Genomic DNA, 22,207 nt, shown 5'->3' with positions numbered 1-22,207 from the left:
ATTGATAGTTTTTTTTATGATGTGGGTTTAGTGATACTTTAATTTTAGCAAGTCCCCTCTAAAGGGGTTGTTGATTTTCAGTGAAAATTGTTTTTTAAGAGTGGGATCAAGTGGCCAAAACGCTCCTGAGGTTACATTGATGCCTGCACTTAAAAGCGCTGAGCACTCAATTCATGCTGTAGGTGCATTGCTTCGGTTTTTTTTAACTATTAAAGAAAGCTAACCAAAGCAGTGCCTTTTTGTGCTGCCTCAGCACTGGATAGAAGGCATGGCTAAGCAACAGAAGCCCTATAGATATAGAATATGGTATGGAAGTGTACCTGTCCTTGTCTATTTGTGTTTTGTTTGTATTATTTAGGGTACATTCACATTCGATATAGTGGGATGGTGTTTGGTGGCTAACCCAGCGCAGTCCCACCGCAAATGCATAATAATGCCTGGTCGCCAGTGTGCTTGGTTGTACGCTGAAAAAAGTACTGCGTGCAGTACTTTTATCCAGGGCAATTCAGTGCGAGGTATTCCAATGCCTCGTGCCATGTGGCTGGCAATTGAACGTAGACCCCTTTCACACTCAGGCGCTTTTTAAGCACTTTGGCACTAAAAAAATCTCAGTGTTTTACTGGCAGTTTAGAAGCACCTCAGTGTGAAAGGACTCTAATGAAATGTCCTTGTGACATTTCAATAAAGTTAATTTAAATAAAAAAAAGAGAGAAGAGACAGTGAACAACGGCACTGTGGCGATCCTGCCGGACCACACCGTGTAGTTGTAACCTAACAAGCTTAAAAGAAAACCTTTTTTTCTTTCTTTCTTGAATGAAACAATAGATACAATATTAACAATGTTACGTTGTACCTCTTTATTTTTCATCTGAATGATGTTGATAAACACTGTCAGACAACCTTTTTTTTTTTTTGACAGCAGCTGTCAGAGCTCCTGTTTTTACACAGAAACTCTTGGATTTCATTTTAAAAGCTGGGAATTGCTGATAATTAAGAAGAGGAATGGGGCTCAGTAGCATCACAGATAGACAGGACGTGCTACACATGTCCGTGTACTTTGATGATGTTTTTTGGGCATATGTAGAATGTCCAGGGTCCTCAACTGTTTAATCCGTTTATTAATATACCCACAATTGTTTATTTCAGATAACCAGCTGGACACTGATATTATTGATTTTTATGAAGAAACCAAAGTCAAATTTGCTGACTTGTCAGAAGATCTTCTGTGGGAGTACATTGACAGTGGAGAGCCAATGTAAGTTGTTTATGTCTAGCGCATTTGTCATATGATTTTTTTTTTTTTTTTTTGTATATGATATTAAGTTAACTAGATTGTATTTAAAGCCAATACATTATTTCTATTTAGCTTTTAAATACAGTGGTGTAGAGTTTCTCACTCACTTTTTGCACTGGGGACCATTGTCACTGGAACGAAAAGTGAGAAAAATTCTAAATTGTTAGTTTTTTTAGCACAGGTTGTCAGTTCATACAATCAGAACAATTCATTGGGAATGGGATGGCAGCACCAAAGATAGGCAAGAACTTTGGGTACAAAATAACCTTGGGCACATTCCATTGCCTTCCCACAGAATGGTTTACACATTCTTCCACTATCCATCAAGAGAACCGGTTTCCTGACACAGAAATAACAATGACTAGCATTACATTTTAGGCCTAAAAGAGCCTAAATATGTGCCCTTTATTAAAATCAAGTTGTATGCCCTTCACTTTTGTGCCCACTTTTAAAAAAAAGTATGTCATGGAAATGGTACCTTGTTTATCTTCATTTATTTAGGCTCCATTCACACCTGGGCGTTTTTGAGCGTTTTTCAGCTCCAAAAACGCTAAAATGAACGTTCCAAAACGCCCAACAAGTAAAACCCCATTCATTTAAATGGCCCCTGTTCACATCTGAGCGTTTTAACGCCTGAAGCAAAATGCCTGTAGCTGAAAAAAGTAGATGAGCTTCTTTTTGGGCTGATTACCAGCGTTTTTGATAGATGTCAATGCCTGCCTCCAAAAACGCCTGAAAATCACGGTAAAATCGCTGTAAAAATTGCGGTAAAAATCGTGGTAGAAAATGCTACGCTCAAGTGTGAATGCAGCCTGAAGCATCAATGACCTCAGATCTAAGAATCAAACTAGTTTTAGTATACATTATTCAGTTGCTTACGAAGACGTGATCAATATCTATAAAATGTATAAATAACACATGGAAAATCCAGAGACTTATTGTTGTGTCTCTACAAATATGTTGTCAGTACTTGCATTGCTGGGATGTGATGTAGAGCTTTCTCACAGCCACCAGGGGGAACTGTGTGTCCTAATAATTATTATTTTTTTTTTTTTTTTACATTCTTTGGTTAATATGTAGGCATTATGAATAATTAAGACTTGGCAAACTAAGATTTGTATCGAAGTGCAGTGGATAGCAATTGTCCTACACAGGGTGACATAGTTTTGCTCCCACAATGCTCAAACCTATAGCAAAGATTTCAGGAGGTGAAACATTTTTTATTCTCACAGTCCTTAACCACTTGAAAACCATGTGATCATTGCAAATTTTTATTTCAAACGGTATTTGCACAGCGGTTTTTCAAGCGCAATTTTTTGCGTAAAAAATTCATTTTAATGAACTAAAAAAGGAAAACCCAATATGTACCCCAAACCCCCAAAAACAATAATTCTAGTACTAACCCTCCTCTGTAACTTTAAACTGGCAACCTGTAAAGATTTTAAAGAATTGCCTATGAAGATTTTTAGGTATCAGCGTTAGTCGCCATTTCACAAGTGTGCGCAATTTTAAAACATGACATGTTAGCTATTTATTTATTCGTCATATCATCATCTTTTATATTAAAAAAAAAATTGGGTTAAATATTGTGTTTTTATGACTTAAAGATCAATAAAGTGTATTTTTTCCCAAAAAAATTGCGTTTGAAAAATCACTGCGCAAATATTGTGTGAAAAATTGCAACACCCACCATTTTATTCTCTGGGGCCTTGTTTTTTGGGGTTCTGAATAGTTTTCTAGCAAAAAAAAAAAAAGCTAATTTTTACATGTAGGAGAAGAATGTCAAAATAGGCCAGGGCTTGAAGTAGTTAAACCTACAGCAATGGCTGTGGTTCCTTTTTTTTTTTTTTTTTATTCCTACAATCTTCAAACCTATAGCAGATGCCGCCAGAGGTGGTATGTTTCTGCACAGTTATAGTAGGTACATTTGACCAAAGTGTTTTCATAAACCGGTTTGAAGAATTGTTTATACTCTGTAAAGCTATGCAGAATTTCTTGGTAGGGTATAAAAAGGCCGTAGTTTAAGTGGTTGTAAAGGCACAAGGTTTTTTACCTGCATGCATTGTATAAACTGTGTGCAGCAGCCCCCCTAATTCTTACCTGAGCCCCCTTTCGATCCAGCGATTGTCCACAAGAGCCTTGCCTCTCCGGGGACTCGCACTCCTGATTTGGCTTTTAGCAGCAACAGGAGACATTGGCTCTCACTGCTGTCAATCACAATCAGTGAGCCAATTAGGAGATGGAGGGTCGGGGCTGAGCCACAGCTCTGTGTGTGAATCTGCTTCTGTGGGGGCACCCGGCAGGAGGGACAGGCCGGGAGCGCGCCAACGAGGGATCCGAGAAGAGGAGGACCAGGGTTGCTCTGTGCAAAACCACTACACAGAGCAGGTAAGTATGACATGTTTGTTATTTTAGAAAAAATAAATAAACAAGGCTTTAACCACTTAGTGCCGGTTCACATATGTGCGGCTGCAGCGATCGCATGTAATGTCGGAGCGCACTGCTCCTTCATTAAATGCGATCGGCTGTGCGGTGCGAGTTCAGCCATACACTTTGTATGGCTAAATCCGCACTGCACCCGCAGCAAAGTCGCACAGGACCCTTTTTTTCAGCCGCATCAGGATCGGATCGCACAGTGGTTCACATTTGTGCGATCCGATCCTGTGCGAACTGTAAAGATCGCACTGCGATATGCGATCAAACTGGGGGTGTCGTTAACATTTCATTGACACCCCCAGCATATCGCATATGGCAGTGTGAACTGCCAGGGTTGCGTTTGCGATGCGGGAACAGGCTGCGAATGTGAACCGGCACTTACCGACCGCCCGGCGCATTTGTACGTCGGTACTTTGACGCTAAATACCGGGGTTATCTGCCATAACCCCGGTATTTTTGAAAACGGCGGGTGATCGGCTTTCAGGTAAGGGTGGTTTTAGCGGCGGATCACTCGACTCTATGGTCTTGGAGGACTGGAGCGACGTCAAACGTCATTGCCTAGCAACCGGCTTAAAGAACTGATTTTTTTTTTTTTTTTTTTTTTTTTTTGTGTCCTTGTGAGGACTTTTTGACCCCAGATCTCACAATAAATAGGACCTGTCATGGCTATTTCTATTACAAGGAATGTTTAAATTCCTTGTAATAGGAATAAAAATTATAATTTTTTTTTGTTTTAAACTGTGTAAAAATCAAAAATAATAAATAGGGGAAAAAAAAAAAATTAAAGCGCCCTGTCCCCGTTAGCTCGCACGCAGAAGCGAATGCATACGCAAGTCCCGCCAACATATATGTAAACGATGTTCAAACCACACATGTGAGATATCACCGCGATCGTTAGAGCGAGGGCAATAATTTGCACCCTAGACCTCCTCTGTAACTCTAAGCTTACATAGTTACATAGTTAGTGAGGTTGAAAAAAGACATCAGTCCATCCAGTTCAACCTATGATGTGTGTGTGTGTTTGCCTTCAACCGTACATTGTATACCCCTGTATGTTGTGGTCTCTAAGGTGCCCATCTAATAGTTTTTTGAAACTATCAATGCTCCCTGCTGATACCACTGCTTGTGGAAGAGAATTCCACATCCTTACCGCTCTTACAGTGAAGAACCCCTTACGCATTTTAAGGTTAAACCGCCTTTCCTCAAGTTTTAGTGAGTGGCCACGTGTCTTATTGTATCTCCTTTCTCTGAATAGTTTGTTCCTTATGCTAGGGTCGCCAGTACAGTATTTGTACATTGATATCATATCCCCCCTGAATCGTCTCTTCTCCAGAGAGAATAAGTTCAGTGCTTGTAGTCTTTCCTCATAGCTGATGCCCTCCATTCCCCTAATTATTTTTGTTGCCCTTCTCTGGACTTTCTCCAGTTCCAGCACATCCTTCCTGAGGACCGGTGCCCAGAACTGGACAGCATACTCCAGATGTGGCCGGACCAGGGTCTTGTACAGTGGGAGAATAATCTCTTTATTTCTGGAGTGAATCCCCTTTTTTATACATCCCAGTATTCTGTTGGCTTTGCTTGCAGCGGCTTGGCATTGCATGCCACTGCCAAGCCTGTTGTCTACCAGTACCCCCAGGTCCTTTTCCATCCTAGACTCACCCAGAGGTTCCCCCCCCTAAGCTGGTAACCTATAGAAATTTTTAAAGTGTCGCCTATGGGATTTTTAAGTACCAAAGTTTGTTGCCATTCCGCGAGCGTGTGCAATTTTGAAGCATGACATGTTGGGTATCTATTTACTCGGCGTAACATTATCTTTCACATTATGGAAAAAAAATTGGGCTAATTTTACTGTTTTCTTATTTTTTAATTAAAAAAAGTGAATTTTTTCCAAACAAATTGCGTTTGGAAGACCGCTGCGCATATACGGTGTGATATAAAATATTGCAACGACCTCCATTTTATTCTATATGGGCTCTGTAAAAAAAAATATATAATGTTTGGGGGTTCTAAGTAGTTTTCTAGCCAAAAAAAAACAGATTTTAGCTTGTAAACACCAAGTGTCAAAAATAGGCCTGGTGGGTAAGTGGTTAATATCCCCCTTTAATGTCTGCTTGTTAAGCATTGCTTATCAATTTCCAGAACTCCAATAATAGGTTTTGCTAAAAATAGTACTCTTTTTCATGTTACTTTATAAAATTGTTAAGCAATTTTTTTTTTTTCCTTTCAGGGATAAAGCAGGCGGCTATGGAATTCAGTCTCTTGGGGGAATGTTGGTAGAAAGTGTACATGGAGACTTTTTGAATGTAGTTGGTTTTCCCCTGAACCACTTCTGCAAAAAGCTTGCAGAGATCTACTATCCACCCTCCAAACTATCCATACATAGAGTAAAGCATGACTCCATTCCATATGTAGAGAGCTTTGAGAACCTCAGTGACGTAGAGAAAGACTGCTCCTCTCCCAATAAGAACACTGACATAAAGAAGGCAAGAAAGGATTGTGGCAGTAACACTTGTAGTTCTGGGCCCTCTTTACAGCGTGCATCACTTATTCTAAATGGAGTTGAAGAAAAGCCAAAAACCGCTGTTGAGCTTCCTTCAAAAATTATCGAACTTCTGGATGGCTTTAAAGCATCAAAGGTATGTGATTTCTCAAATTTATATATTTTGTCTTTTTTATATTTTCAGCTAAACTCCAGTCATTAATCGAAATATGGTGGGGGCATGTATTAAAGGGGTACTAAAGGTAAGAAACTAAAAAAAAAAAAAAAAAATCCTGGTATACCTAACTGTTCTGTACAATGATTTTGCACAGGGCAGCCCTGATCCTCATCTTCTCGTGTCCCCTGCCAATGCTCCTGGCTTCACCCCCCTGCTGAGTGCCTCCATAGCAAGCCGCTTGTTTTGGAGGCACTTGCTGCCGAGCCCACTGTGGCCTGACCCTGCCCCCGCTTCCTCCCCACTGGCTGTGATTGACAATGGCTCCCACTGCTGTCTCTGGGCCAATGAGGAGACAGAGAGCTGGGAGAGCAGCTACTCTTATGCACATCGCTGGTTCGAGATCGGGCTCAGGTATTACTGCATACTAAAAAAACCTTCAGCCTCTATAGCCAGGGGAATTCACACTAACCTACACTAAAATGCATGGAAAATGCGTGTACATTTCCATGCATTTTAGTCACATTTTAAGGCGCGTTGACGTTCATTTTGACATGCACTGACATGCATTTTGCGCACTGCATTTTTACAAGATTTCCTTTGATATCACTTCCTTTGTGTAGAGGAGTGTGATGAGGGAAGACATATATTTGTATTTGGAGAATTTTTGTGCGGATTTTTCTCCATTTTTTTCTTAACAGGATGTTTACCACAACAGCCCAAATCATTATAATAGCGCTAGCTGGCCAGGGTCTAGGTGAAGTTAGGGTCAGGGGGAGGTTAGAGTTAGGGTCAGGTTAGGGTTAAGATCAGAGTGAGTTTAGTGTTGGGGTTCAGGGTGAGGTTAGAGTTAGGGTCATAGTCAGGTTAGGGTGAGTTTAGTGTTAGGGTCAGGGTGAGGTTAGAGTTAGGGTCATAGTCAGGTTAGGGTGAGTTTAGTGTTAGGGTCAGGGTGAGGTTAGAGTTGGGGTCATAGTCAGGTTAGGGTGAGTTTAGTGTTAGGGTCAGGGTGAGGATAGAGTTGGGGTCATAGTCAGGTTAGGGTGAGTTTAGTGTTAGGGTCAGGGTGAGGTTAGAGTTGGGGTCATAGTCAGGTTAGGGTGAGTTTAGTGTTAGGGTCAGGGTGAGGATAGAGTTGGGGTCATAGTCAGGTTAGGGTGAGTTTAGTGTCAGGGTCAGGGTGAGGTTAGAGTTGGGGTCAGAGTCAGGTTAAGGTTAGGGTGAGTTTAGTGTTCGGGTCAGGGTGAGGTTAGAGTTAGGGTCAGAGTTAGGTTAGGGCGAGGTTAGAGTTAGGGTCAGGTTAGGGTCAAGACAAGGTTAGGGTCAAGTTAGGATCACAGTCAGGTTAGGTTTAGACTTGTGAGGAGCAAAATAAGTTATAAAGCAAACTTTTTTCCTTTACTTGCGCTGCGTTTGCATGCGATTTACATGTGTTCACTTGCGTTAACGCAAGGCACATCAGCGCAGCGTTGGGGAGTAAACAGGACACATAAACAATTTTTTTTAGGTGTCCTTTTGTTGACCTGCATTTTACATCTGCGCTTAAATGCAGATCAACGCACTATTGTGAATTAGCCCTAGCAAATTAGCGACACAGACTGCTTATCACTTAGCAAAGTCTCTGCGATAAGTTTAGAGTATATTTGCAACCAGTGCTTCTGAATTTCTGGGCAGCCAACTTGGACATATTTGTTACTGAAAGTGAGACTGAATTTTACTCTAAACAGACACATAATTAAGAAGTATTCAGGGTTAAGTTTCATCCTGCTACAGTGGGATTTTTAGAACAGCCAAAGGAGGAATTTTTAACTCGACCTCTAATCTTGTAACCTTGCATTATCTGCCTCCCTGCTTCTGTTTAGCATTGCCTTGCAATGAGACAAAATTGATAAATGTTCCAGGTTGAGTGTATGCTGTAATTCTGTACAGCTGGTCTTCTCATCCTGGAACTCCTGCATGTCCCCACTATCCTCTGTGTCAGCTGCTCAAATTTTCAAGATCACAACCCCAACTTGCTGACTGGACAATGGAGGAGCTGTAGGATGCTGAGAACATTCCTCTGCTCACCGAGAGACATTTATCACGCAAATTGACGATACAAATGGAAATTAGTCTGCCTCTATTTTGGCAAAGTCTGTGTGTCAGTTTTACTATGTATTCGCAACATGTGAGCTTGTAATCCTGGACAGTGAGTTTTGACAGGTTAAAGGAAGTCTGTCACAGAGTTATTACTGAAGGTGAGACAGATTTTCATTCTAAACAGATCCACAATTATGACGTGGTCAGGGTCAGTTATTATTCTGGTGCAGTGCTACGTTACTGCAGCTGAAGGAGGAATTTATGAATCAAGCTGTAGTAAATCTGTCGCACATTCTACGTCACTGCCCTCCTGTGTGACAGAACTGATAAATGCTCACCACTGTGCTCTCTCCTCCAGTTACATTTTTCTTGTCGGTATATGTGCCTGCATTACTGCTAACGCTATCCTCCAATAGAATTTATAGCCTACTGTACAAAGGATTACAGGATGCTGATATCAAGACGTGCATTTATAATTTTTTTGATTAGGAGCCTGTAAAGCATTAAACCCACAATCAGCAGATTGTGGGTGCAATGTCCAGCTCTTACATACGCTCATGATAGCTGTCTTCCCATACCTCCGATACGAGCAGGCAGTTAAGAGCAGGAAGATAAATGAACCACGAGGATGCTCACCAACTCCTTCCCTTTTCATTGAGAACTACAAGCCATCAGCTGCAATGGTTGAAGATAGTTGTAGTTCTCTCATTCACCGGACTCTGTGAATGAGTGATGCTGCTGAAGGGGGGGGGGTCCAGAGTCCCCTTGTCAGTAGACAAAGGTGCAGTGGGGGAGAGTTCCACTTTAACAACATAGTTACATAGTTCATGAGGTTTAAAAAAGACACCAGTCCATCCAGTTCAACCTATGTTTGTGTGTGTGTTTTTTTTTATTAATAGTACATTGTAGGGATGCACCGAAATGAAAATTTTGGACCGAAACCGAAAATGCAGGATGCCATTGGCCGAAAACCGAAAATTACGTTTTCCCCCAAATAATTTTAAAATAGATAGAAGAGGGGCATACGCCAAAAAACAGGCAGCGACGTACAACTTCGCTGCCACCCTGTCACAGTATATGTACTGTGACGGGTTGGCAATAGGTTAATTTAATTACCAATGGTATTAGTATTATGCAGCATGAGGGGGTTAATGTATTGTCACTGCTGCATTAGTGACCGACCAGTGGCAGTTAATTAAGCCCTTTGTGCTGCATTAGTGCAACCAGTATCAGTGTTAACACTGGTTGCACTGATACTGGTTGCACTAATGCAGCACAAAGGGGTTAATTAACTTCCACTGGTCGGTCACTAATGCAGCAGTGACAATACATTAACCCCCTCATGCTGCATAATTAATACAAATACCAATGGTAAGCTGCCTCAGCTATCACCCCCCCTCCCCCCCCCGCATCAGCCTCAGCGTCCCTCTCCTACTCACTCAGCTCCTCCGGTCACGGTGTCCATTATTCAAAAGTCCCGCCTCTGGCCGGCTGCCCGCCTCCCGGTGATGTCACTACTACTATGACCTGTCCATGAATGAACTGACACACCAGGCGGGCGAGCGGCCGCTAATATCTGTCACTATGTGAGCGCTTCACTTCTCTTCAATTCCCTGACAGTCCGGGTGGGAGGGCGGGGCGAGCGGCCGCTAATAGATAGAACTATGTGATCCTTCCCTGTCAGCTCAGTGGGACTGTGACTGTGTGTGAATGAGATCTGATCTGACCTGACACCGGGCGGCGGGGCGGGGGGAGCGGCCGCTAATAGCTGTAACTATGTGAGCCCTTCACTTCCTTGTCAGGCATGTATCTCCGCTGACAAGGAAGTGAAGCACTCGCATAGTTACAGCTATTAGCGGCCGCTCCCCCCGCCCGGTGTCAGGTCAGATCAGATCTCATTAACACACAGTCACAGTCCCGCTGAGCTGACAGGGAAGGATCACATAGTTCTATCTATTAGTGGCCGCTCACCCCGCCCTCCCGCCTGGTATGTCCCTTCATTAATGCACAGATCGTAGTAGGGACGTCATTGAGAGGCGGGCGGCTGGCCAGAGGCGGGACTTTTAAAACCTGCCCTGCGCTCCGCTGCGCCCTCCTCCTTCCTCACGGCGGCCATATTAATTTCTGCACTGTTAACCCATTATCGGCCGAAATGAGATAGGCTCATTTTTGGCCGATAATTTCAGTGGCCGAAATTTCGGTGCATCCCTAGTACATTGTATGCCCCTGTATGTTGTGGTAGTTAAGGTGCCCATCTAATAGTTTTTTGAAACTATCGATGCTCCCTGCTTGTGGAAGAGAATTCCACATCCTTACCGCTCTGATGGTAAAGAACCCTTTACGCAGTTTAAAGTTAAACCACTTCTCTTCTAATTTTAGTGAATGGCCACATGTCTTTTTAAATTCCCTTTCACTAAAAAGTTTGTTCCCTATGCTAGGGTCACCAGTACGGTATTTGTACATTAATATCATATCCCCTCTCAAGCGTCTCTTCTCCAGAGAGAATAAGTTCAATGCTTGTAGTCTTTCCTCATAGCTGAAGTCCTCCATTCCTCTAATTATCTTTGTTGCCCCCCCCGGACTCTCTCCAGTTCAAGCACATCCTTCCTGAGGACCAGTGCCCAGAACTAGACGACATACTCGAGATGCGGCCGGACTTGAGAGAGTCTTGTAGAGTGGGAGAATTATCGTTTTATCTCTGGAGTAAATCCCCTTTTTTTATACATGCCAATATTCTGTTGGCTTTGCTTGCAGCAGCTTGGCATTGCATGCCATTGCTGAGCTTGATATCTACTAGAACCCCCAGGTCCTTTTCCATCTTGGATTCCCCCAGAGGTTCTCCCCCTAGCTAGTAACTTGCGTTCCTATTTCTGGCTCCCAAATGCATTACCTTATATTTTTTAACATTTAAACCTCATTTGCCATGTAGTTGTCCGCCCCATTATTTTGTTCAGGTCTTCTTGTAAGGTTTCCACGCCCTGTGTAGAAGTTATTGCCCACCCTCTAGAAAGTTTATGAATAAATTGAAAAGGATTGGTTCCAGGACTTATCCTTGGGCAGGGCCGGCGCTCCCGCTAGGCGAAACAGGCAGTCGCCTAGGGCGCACTGCCACCTAGGGCGGAGCCTTACCTCTCAAGTGTCCCTGATTCGCCGGGATCGTCCCCAGCAAATCAGGCTGAGTACCGGAATGCTTGCGTCGGTGCGGGCGGCTTGGTTCCCGCACACCGTGAGTGACACATGGCAGCTGGTCTCTCTCCCTGGCTGCAGCCTGCCTGTGTCAGTGCAGAGAGCGGAGAGCACTGAACCTGCCCCTCCCCCTTCCTGTGTTTCCTGTACACAAAGGGGACGGGAGCAGCTCACCACTCTCTGCAACAGCGCCGCCCTAATCTGAGGTCTGTGACTGTGATTTTTACATCTAATACTAACTTGCTGGGAGGGTAAATGGAGATCGATCTGGGGGGGGGGGGGATGTATGGAGCTGGGGGGGATGTATGGAGATAGGCGGATTGTATGGAGCTGGGAGGGATGTATGGAGCTGGGGGGGATGTATGGAGATGGGAGGGCGGTGAATGGAGCTGGGGGGATGTATGGAGATGGGGGGGGGGGGGTGTAATCTTCCTACCACCCCACCCCTGTCATCTTCATCCCCCCTGTACCCCAGTGCCAGCTTCCTACCACCAAAGCCCCTTAAATTTACTGGTGCACATCATATATGATGGACCCAGGGAAATTTTTTTTTTTCCAGGGACAATACGGACACAAGGACATTTGTCCTTCCTTTTTATTTCAGTGACACCAAGGATGCAGGGACAATCTTTTTTCCAGTGACACCACAGATGCAGCTGCATTTCTACCTAAAACCCTGCTCACCCATAGTGCAGTAGTGACTGTGTTTTAAAAATGTTTTAAAGTTGTTTTTTTTTTTTTTTTGGGGGGGGCACAAGTAGCTGGTCTTGCCTAGGGCGCAAAATAGTCTAGCACCGGCCCTGTCCTTGGGGGAACCCCACTTTCCACACCAGACCAATCCGAGTACTCCCCATTTATCACCACCCTCTGGACTCAACCCTGTAGCCAGTTTTCAATCCAGATACTCACCCTATGGTCCATACCTACGTACCTTAGTTTGTACAGTAATCATTTGTGGGGAACTGTATCAAATGCCTTTGCAAAATTCAGATCCACTACATCTTCAGGCTTTCCTTTATCTAGATGGCAGCTCACTTTTTCATAGAAGCTTAATAGATTTGTCTCGCAAGAACAATTCTTCATAAATCCATGCTGATTACTACTGATGATACAGTTTTTATTACTAAAATCTTGTATAAAGTCTCTTATCACCCCCTCCAATAGCTTGCAGACTATTGATGTTAGGCTAACCGGCCTGTAGTTCCCAGGGATATATCTCAGACCTTTTTTTAAATATTGGTGCCACATTGGCTTTTCTCCAATCAACTGGTACCATTCCCATCAGTAAACTGTTCCTTAAGGACCCTCGGGTCTACACCATCTGGTCCCGGTGACCTATTTATGTTAAGTTTTTCAAGTCTAGTTCTAAATCTGTCTTCTGTTAACCATGAGGGTGCTTCCTTTTACATGTTATTAACTTTACTTATTTAACATTACAAGCTGGGTTAATGTAGCCCCCCAATTCTTTTGTGAAGACTGAGGAGAAGAATTTATTTAGAACCACTGCCCTCTCTCTGTTCTTTTTAGCCAGATTCCCTTCATCATCCTTTATGGGGCCAATATGTTCTGGCCTCACTTTCTTACTATTTATATACTTAAATAATTTCTTGTCTTGCTTTTGTTTTTCTTTACTCTCTTCCGCTATGTGCCTTTTGTGTTCTATCTTAACCACCTTGATTGTGCTCTTACAATTTTTATTGCATTCTTTGTAATGCTGGAATGCTGTCAAAGACCCCCCCCCCCCCCCCCCAGCTTTCTATTTCATGAAGGCCTTTTCTTTTGTTTTTATATGCATTTTTACATTGGAGTTTAGCCACCCAGGGTTTATTTTAGCTCTTTTAAACGTATTCCCTGTTGGAATGCACTGGCCAATACCCTTATTAAGTATGTTCTTAAAGCACTCCCATTTTTCCTCAGTGTTCTTTGTTACCAGGATTCTATCCCATTTATTATGGTCTAGCATTGAGCGCAATTTAGGGAAGTTGGCTCTTTTGAAGTTCAGTGTCTTTGTATTACCCTTATGTTTCCTATTTTTGTGATTTATGCTGAAACTAACTGACCTGTGGTCACGGTTTCCTAAGTTGCCCCTTATTTCTACATCCACAAACAGGTCTCTATTATTCGTTATCAGTAGGTCTAGTAACGCATTGTTTCTCGTTGGTGCGTTCACCATCTGACCCATGATATTGTCCTGCAAAAAAATTAAGAAATGGCGAGCCTTAGACGAATGTGCGGTACCTCCTGCCCAGTCTATAGCTGGACAATTAAGCCCGTCCTCCCTGACTTGCCACACGAATCATACTTCAATATGATTTGTGTACCACCCTGGACTATCTGAGACTGATCAGCATACAGCGGGAGCTGACACTATCATAGTGTTCAGCCCAACATTGCAAGGAGAACCAACTTTCTAGAGTATATCTTCATAAGAAACAAGCATTTGATTACAGTGCAGCAGAGAACCACCTGACCAGACCAAGGATCGTGAGTAGTACGATCCTTGCAGACCCAAGGTGGTTTTACCTAGATGCTCTCATTGGTCCTTGCTGCGCTGATTGCTACAAGTTGTGATACCGCTGGTGGACTGAGGTATCATTAAATGTGCTCAATTTCAGTTTTTACTTGGCTAATTAGCCCCTTTATTGGGAGCATACAACCATCTATCACTATAAGAATTTGGTGACTGCACATCAGTTATGAACTGTACGGCATCATGCTGTTTTTTTTGCCTAATACGGTCTGTGGGACATGATTTTGCTTTTCAATTTTTTATACTCCGCTCCGCACTGGTTCAATCTTATGCCATATGTATCTAGTATTAGTCCCTACCTTGCGAAAGTTCTCTTCTCCCCCTCCCTCCCTGCAATTTTCTGGGACAGGTCACAGCCGGGTGCCCACACTAGTGATGCCGGCGCGATTGGGAGAAGAGGGAGAGAACCGAGGCTCCCGCCAGCCACATTGCAGGATCGTGGGACAGGTGAGTGTGTGTGTTTTTAAGTCAGCAGCTACACTTTTTGTAGCTGCTGACTTTTATTAAACTCAAAAACGGGTGGAACTCCACTTTAAACTGTTTAAACTGAATAAGACCCCTGCCAGAATGTTGAGTACAAATGCTTGAAACTCCACATTTATTGAGTCAGACTGCCCCAAGTTTTGTTCATTCATTTTTTTAATATTTATTGTTGTGTGTTTAGGTTGCCAACTGTTTGTCAACAATAGGTAGATTCATGTCCATGTTTTAATTCAGCTACCTTGTCCTTATTTGCTAAAATGGGTCACACCGCATCCAGTGCATGTCTCGCCTCTGCCGTGGCTCTGTGTTGCATCACAAATGTAAGAACGATAAATCTCACAAATGATTTGAAATTGTGCATAGTGAGCTCTCTGTTCCGCCTGTTTGTGTCTGTGTCAGATCTATTTACTGTGTAGCTCTCCCCTGCAGAGCTCTAAACAGAGACAGAGGATTATGAGAAATGTAGTTCCTTGACAGGAAATATCGATTCTCACACCTCAGACAGAGGTCATGCATTAACCTGTGCAGTGCTATGCCACATGCTTCATGTTTCTAGAGAAAAAAAACTCCTGACATAGGAATATGAAGATTTATTCTACTATTGGCTATGAGTACAGGGCAAAAAATGAAACAAAAAACTACATGATTAATGCACATCCTGTTCAGATGAAAAACACAAGTTGCATGTAGAAAGGTATATAATACCTTTTACATAAAAATTTTAAAGAATAGATCCGCCCTAAAGTGTTATTTCAGCTCTGGGAGTCTGATGGGGAAATTAATTCCTTCTTAATTTTATTTATTTTTTTTTAAATCCTAGACTGATGTATCTGTTTGAGTTCCTATCACCTTTTACCTTCCACAGCAGATCCTCATGCCCGATCTGTATTCTCTGTTTAATTACCTAAAACTAAAAAGGAGTAGAGAGTCTTTTATACAGGCTTCTTAAAAAGAATTCTTAGTCAGTTAATAACTTAAAGTTGTCCTACTAGTTTTCCAGGTAAAAGTAAATAACGGGGAAGCATAAAGGCTGAAGTACCTACCTTCCTGTACTAAATGCTGCCCTGGGCTTCTTGCATTGCTGGTTACCTGGACAGTTGTATTAACATAATATCTGCTGAAAAGGAGGATCAGCAATTTTTCCCTGGGTTCACTAAACCTGAAGCAAAATTTTCTCTATGAAACTCTTTTTATAAGCGTTAAATAAATACCAGTAACATAGCTTTTTGTTAACATTTGAGTATAAGTCTACTTTTGAAGGACTCACTTCATAATCAGAACTACCAACCACTCCAAATGAACCCCCTATTAAAACAGGTGCCTACTTATATTCTCATTCAAATGGTAAGGGCCTCCTGCAGTGTTTTTAACTTAAAAGAAGACGTCTGACAAGGTTGAAAGCAAAACCTTGAAATACATACCGGGTAGGGAGCCTTACTTGCTCAGTACGTTTGCTTTTCATCCAGGCAATTGATCTTGGAGAGCTCTAGCTTGTGTTGCTGAAACACATACTGCAAGCATTCTGCTGTCTCTCTCAAACCGCATTATAAAAAAAAAATGCCAATATAAAGACCTATCTTATAGCCACCATTCTAATTGAATCCTGCTTTAATCCTGGATGTGACTGATGATGCAGTAAGTAGAAGGTGAAGTTGCAGTACAGGCTTCAGTCAGTATATTTGTACCACTCTTCTACCAACATGGTAAAAAGGTGTGTGCTTCTAAAGGGAGTTATATATAATGATTGTTAACGTTTGACATAAGTACAGTTTCTGTGCTTTCTACAAAGCACTAGTAAAATAAAACTTTGGTAGCCAGGCAGAAAAAGTTATAAGCCAGCTACTTTGCATCATACTATAACCCCAGCCCCCCCCGTCCCAATTTTCCCCTAAACCCACACATGAACCTTATAGTCTAGCTGTGCCTGTCAATCAATACAGGTTCCAAAACTGGCAAAAACATAGTTAAAGTGTTACTAAACCCACAATGGTTAAATCAGTCTGTATATGTAGTAAAGCATACTTGTTATACTCACTGTGGAACCTAAGGGGTTAATCCTCTGCATTGTGTAAAAATGCTGTTTGATCCTGTTTTCTCTGATTGTTCCACAGACCCCAATCCATCTCTTGAGGCTTGGGGGCACTCTGCACATGCTCACTTTGATGAGTAGAAAGTATTTTTTTTCTTGTGAGGGTGCATGTGATCGATACAGGGCTAAACTGTCCAGACAGAGGGTCAGGGGTCCTGCAGCCTCATAGGACGGTTGAAGGAGAATGAAATCTCCTACAAGCTTCAACCAGACACCGATAGAAGTGATAAAAATGCTATATACTGCTGATAGAAAAAATTATTTAGCAGTTTATACTTGCTAAAACAATTTGCATTTCAATGTTCTGTGTACTGTGGGAGACTAGAGATATAGTGACTGCAGAGTCCTGAGTTTAGTAACACTTTACAGTCGAACTTCATCCCAAAAGAGGTTCCACTTTTCTGGCTCTTCCACATTAGCCACATCCCATCATGATTCCGTCAACTCTTGCAGGACTGTGGAGTGGAGTATTTGTGTGCCCAACCCATAAAAAATAAATAAAATGAAAGGCAAGATCTAATTGCGCATTGTAAGGTACTTGGTAACATTGCAGTTTCATACAGAAGGGTTGTAATGTATACTGCGCCAACCCTTAATATACAGCCAGCAACAACAAATGACAATGGAAAAGCAAAAAGTTGCAGCTCTGTTAGATTGTGTTATAAAGTGCAATGGTGCTAATGCATATAAATATATGCTACCCTAAAAAATAGAGGGGAATAAACTATGTGCAAAATCACATAATTACAATGCTGAAATGTGCAACTTGCAAAGTATCTGAATACTTTAATACATAAAGTGCAAAATTGCATAGGAACCACAAAATTACTGCAGTACTATGCAATAAATTGCAAAATTAGATATGGACCACAAAATCATAAAACCTAATATACAAAAAATATATAAGAGTGCATGAAGTGATAAAGTGGCTGATGTTAATGTGAAATGCTCATCATACCATAAAGTCCACAAATTCCACCATAGATGTGCAAACATGCTGATAAGTCTTCTATTGTGAATTCAGGTGCTTGACCACCACCAACAGGACAACTGTAATGAAGGCTTACCAGATGTAGTGGACCCAATAAAGTATACACCTTTTGGGTCATTCAGGCTTCTATGAAATACACACTTACACAGACTCTTATATATTTTTTGTATATATGTTTTATGATTTTGTGGTCCATATCTAATTTTGCACTTTATTGCCTAGTACTGCAGTAATTTTGTGGTTCTTATGCAATTTTGCACTTTATGTATTGAAGTATTCAGATACTTTGTAAGTTGCACATTTCAGCATTGTAATTACGTGATTTTGCACATAGTTTATGCACTTTATTTTTTGGGGTAGCTTATATTTATATGCATTAGTACCATTGCACTCTATAACACAATCTAACAGAGCTGCAAATTTTTGCTTTTCCACAGTTCCATACAGTAGTTTTGGCGACAGTGTAATGGCATATTTCCATAACCCAGGAATGTACAATCGCTGGCCACTTTAGAAAGCAGAACATGTACTGGTAAATGTCACGACCCTTATACTGTGTTAATCACATATGCAGGTGTCTTGCCAAACAACTCAAAAAAGTGACTTATCTACCTGCTCTTTACCTGCTCTGTTCTGTTGGTTTGAGTCAAATTTATTTTAAACCAAAGTCTAATACCCCACACTAATGGGGGGGGGGGGGGGCTTGGTGATGCCACGTAAATGTCTTGTATGTATAGTTTCCTCATCCATTTATTAAAATCAATAAAACTCAACATGTTTCGGATCGTGTATTGTTCCCTCAGGAGTCTTCCTGAAAACTCTTGAGCAGGGAACAATGCATTCTCAGAAACGCTTTGAGTTTTGATTCAATAAATGAGGGACTTTGTTTACCTATTGTTATTGTGATCTGCCTCCTTACTGTGTGGACTCACATTGCCCAACAGCATTGTTGTTGGGTGTGGTACACCCAATTTTGGGATGCTATATAAGTTTGTCAGCTGGGACACAAATTGGTGTTTTCTCGACCACTTTCCAAGGTCAGCTGCATTCATTGATTTCAGATTCCCTGTTAATCTGCCAGTACAACAATATGCACTTTTGTTTTTTAGGTAAGTTTATTTTAAGTGAATAGCCAAATAGTTGTCATTTACTGCTAACATTTCTACAGCACTTGTCACACAAAGTTTTTGGGTGCGAACGAAAGTATATTGTCAGAAAGTCAGACAAGAGAGAGTTAAAAAGAGGGGGTAGATGTAATGGAAAAGTGAAGTGAGAAGGGGGGAGGGAGACTGAATAAATAGAGGCCAACCTAAAACTGTTTAAAGAACATGCAAATGTAAAGGCCCAACCAAAGATTATTTAAAGGCTGAGTATAGCTTTTGTAGCATGATAAATGATATAGAGGATGGGTTAAATTGCTCAATCTCAGTTTTTTTGGATGACACAAAAATAAGCAGGGGAATAACTTCACATCAGGATATAGAAATTTTACAGAAAGACCTGAACAAAATAATGGGGTAAGCAACATCATGGCAAATGAGGTTCAGTGTAGAGAAATGTAAGGTCATGCACCTGGGGCTAAAAACATAAGCACAAACTACTCACTAGGGGAATCAAGGATAGAGAAAGATCTGGGGGTCCTAGTGGAAGACAGACTGCGCAATAGCATGCAATGTAAAGCTGCAGCTACCAAAACCGGCAGAATTTTAGCATACATAAAAAAAGGGATATACTCCAGAGATAAAATTCTAATCCTGTCACTTTATAAAACTCTAGTTAGGCCACATCTGCAGTATTCCGTCCAGTTCTGGTCACCAATGCTGAGAAGGGATGAGCTGAAGAGAGTCCACAAAAGGGCAATAAAATTAATAAGGGGGACTGGAGGACCTCAATTACAAGGAGCGACTATAGGCACTAAATGTATTCTCGCTTGAGAGGGGACATGATAGCGATTTACAAACACCTTAATGATGATCCCAGCGTAGGAAAAAAAACGATTCAGTCTCAGGGAGTGTAAGAGGACAAGGGGGCCACACAAAAGGAAAAGTGGTTTAACCTTAAATAGCGCAGGGGGTTTTTCACTGTCAGGGCGATAAGGATGTGGAACTCTCTTCCACAATTGGTGGTGGCGATGGGGAGTATTGATATTTTTTAAAGATTCTTGGACCTGCATCTTAAAGAACACAACATACAGGGATATGGGAAATGATTATAGACCCTGACACACGTACACCTACACAGGTTGAACTGGATGAACTATTGTCCTTATTCAACCTTACTTATTATGTAAAATGTTAACCCTTTTCACACAAAAGGGGTTAATTACCAAAACTGGACAATGCAAAATCTGGTGCAGCTCTGCATGGAAACCAGTCTGATTCTAGGTTTTATTGCCAAAGCCTAATTGAACAACCTGAAGTTAGAAGCGGATTGGCTACCATGCACAGCTGCACCAGATTCTGAGTGCTCCAGTTTTAGTAAATCTACCCCAAAGGGTCCTACCAGGTCTGCCTGTCAGTTTTTCAGGTGCACCTGTTTGGACTCTCCATTCACCCCTATGGACCACCAGTGTAAACTGACTTGTGTCCATTTACACCCACCTACCTCCAATCTGATCTGCTAAAAAAGAAACGGAAGGGGATCCATCCCCCTTCATATAGGCAGCTCTGATCAGAGGGCAGTTGTATAAACGGAAAGCGGAGTGCAATTACACCCGGCCACCCATAGAGGGGAGCTGGCTTGGTCTGTGTCCGCTCTGCATAACCTGCTTTGATCAGCCAGGCATCAGCGGACACATCCCCTGCTGATCTAAACGGAGCTCGCCCCATGTAAAAGGGGCCTTAGGGTTATTTCTCTCTCGCTTTATTCATTAACAGAGATCTGCGAACAGACAAAGTCTTGTCTGCCATCAAGGCAATGTTTTCAGGACCTGAAACATCAGCCTGACAAAAGGGTCCTAAGTCCCGGTTCACACTGGGGCAACTTGTCAGGCGACCTAGCCGCCTGACAAGTCATGCTCCATTCAGTGCAATGGAACCATTCTAATGGGAGCAACCCAAGTCGCTCTGACTTAGAAAAAGGTTCCTGCACTACTTTGGGTGCGACTTGCATTGACTTCTATTAGAGAAGTCGTTTGCAAATCACGCTGCATAGGGCGGCTTCAGAGTCGGGTGACTTTGAAGCCGCCCCAGTGTTAACCGGGCCTAAAGGGCTTCAAAATATTGCAATGTGATGTGATGTCTCCCATAAAAATCTGGACTTTATAATAAAGATCAGAGGTGTGATAGTGACATATTTCCCCTATTAAAGAAAGTGACATCTAGGCAGGGTTACTGGAAGGATCAACCAATATATTTTATATTCATAAAAAGAATATTTATATTCATAGCACATTCTATTACGCATAGCATTTTTTATTTTTAACTATACATACTTTTTTTTTTTTTTTTCAGCAACGTGTCGGAAGGAATTCTTTTAGTGACCATTTGTTTTGCAAAATTCACAAATATATGTATTTTTTTTTTTTCCTAAATGGAACTGCCCCAATTTATAACTGGCTTAAGATGCACATAGAGGGGCTTTACACAGAAGAAACCAAACAAAATTTTCTAACAAAAAGTATTTGTTCCATGTATAATCTGTATAGCCCGGACTAGTCCTTGTCTATGTGCACAATGTAGATAAATGTCCAGCACTGCGATTTCCTCTGTTTGTCTTTCTGTTTACAGACATTGTTTGCAGCATCTAAACTGAAGGTCTTTGATAAGTTGAAAGATAAAGGTGCGCTGAAGGCCATGGATATTGCGGATAAGATTAATGCTTCTGTACATGGAACTGAAAGGCTTCTTGATGCCTGTGTCGCCCTTGGCCTGCTAGAGAAAACTCATCAAGGTGAATCTTAGTGGTAATTTATTTCTGTGTAATGTTTTAGTCTTGAAAACTTTAAAATGAGAGAAAAAAAATCTATCAGGATGTGGTAGCTTTTCTTTCTACAGATGATTTTCACAAGTGAAATAGCCATTGCTGTGTTTCAGGGAATAAAAGAATATTAGGCGGCAGCCTACCACTTTGAAGATCAGGGAGACGAGAAAAACCAAGTACTTACTGATTAAAGCGACCATGTAGCTACTATAAAAAAAATTCTACTAGCTACCCCTGAAAAAAAAAAAAAATTGTATGCTAATGCTAGCCATATGCACTAATCCAAATTTAGCCAGAGTCCCAGAGGGACCGGATATATTTTGATCTGTGTGTATGCTCCCCCACTGGACAGAAGTTGATTGTATAATTGACTTCTGTCGAAGGAATATTTTCCATTGCACAGTGGCTGCAGGTGAGCTGCTGCAGCTGTCGTTCAGTGTATGAAATGTCCCAGCAGAGGGGGGGGGTCCTCCATCCACCCCTTTTGTGCCAGCAGGCTGAAAAAATAAAATAAAAAAAGAATACTTATTGCCAGCCTTAGGCT

The 22,207-nt window shown here is 41.8% G+C and overlaps 1 protein-coding gene across 1 annotated transcript in view; it reads left to right on the top strand.

The window, feature by feature from the left end:
- Positions 1-22,207, top strand: part of ASMTL (acetylserotonin O-methyltransferase like) — an 89,964-nt gene that overhangs the window by 21,343 nt on the left and 46,414 nt on the right. The window contains exons 6-8 of the mRNA XM_082246864.1: positions 1,147-1,255; positions 5,958-6,366; positions 21,471-21,633. Coding sequence (XP_082102990.1) covers positions 1,147-1,255; positions 5,958-6,366; positions 21,471-21,633 — 681 coding nt within the window. The remainder of the gene's footprint in view (positions 1-1,146; positions 1,256-5,957; positions 6,367-21,470; positions 21,634-22,207) is intronic.

Source organism: Pelophylax lessonae, assembly GCF_965119305.1.
Source record: "Pelophylax lessonae genome assembly, chromosome: 2".
NCBI classification, from domain to species: Eukaryota; Metazoa; Chordata; class Amphibia; order Anura; family Ranidae; genus Pelophylax; species Pelophylax lessonae.
Note: the sequence above shows the minus strand (reverse complement) of the source record. Positions and strands in the feature narration are given on the sequence as shown.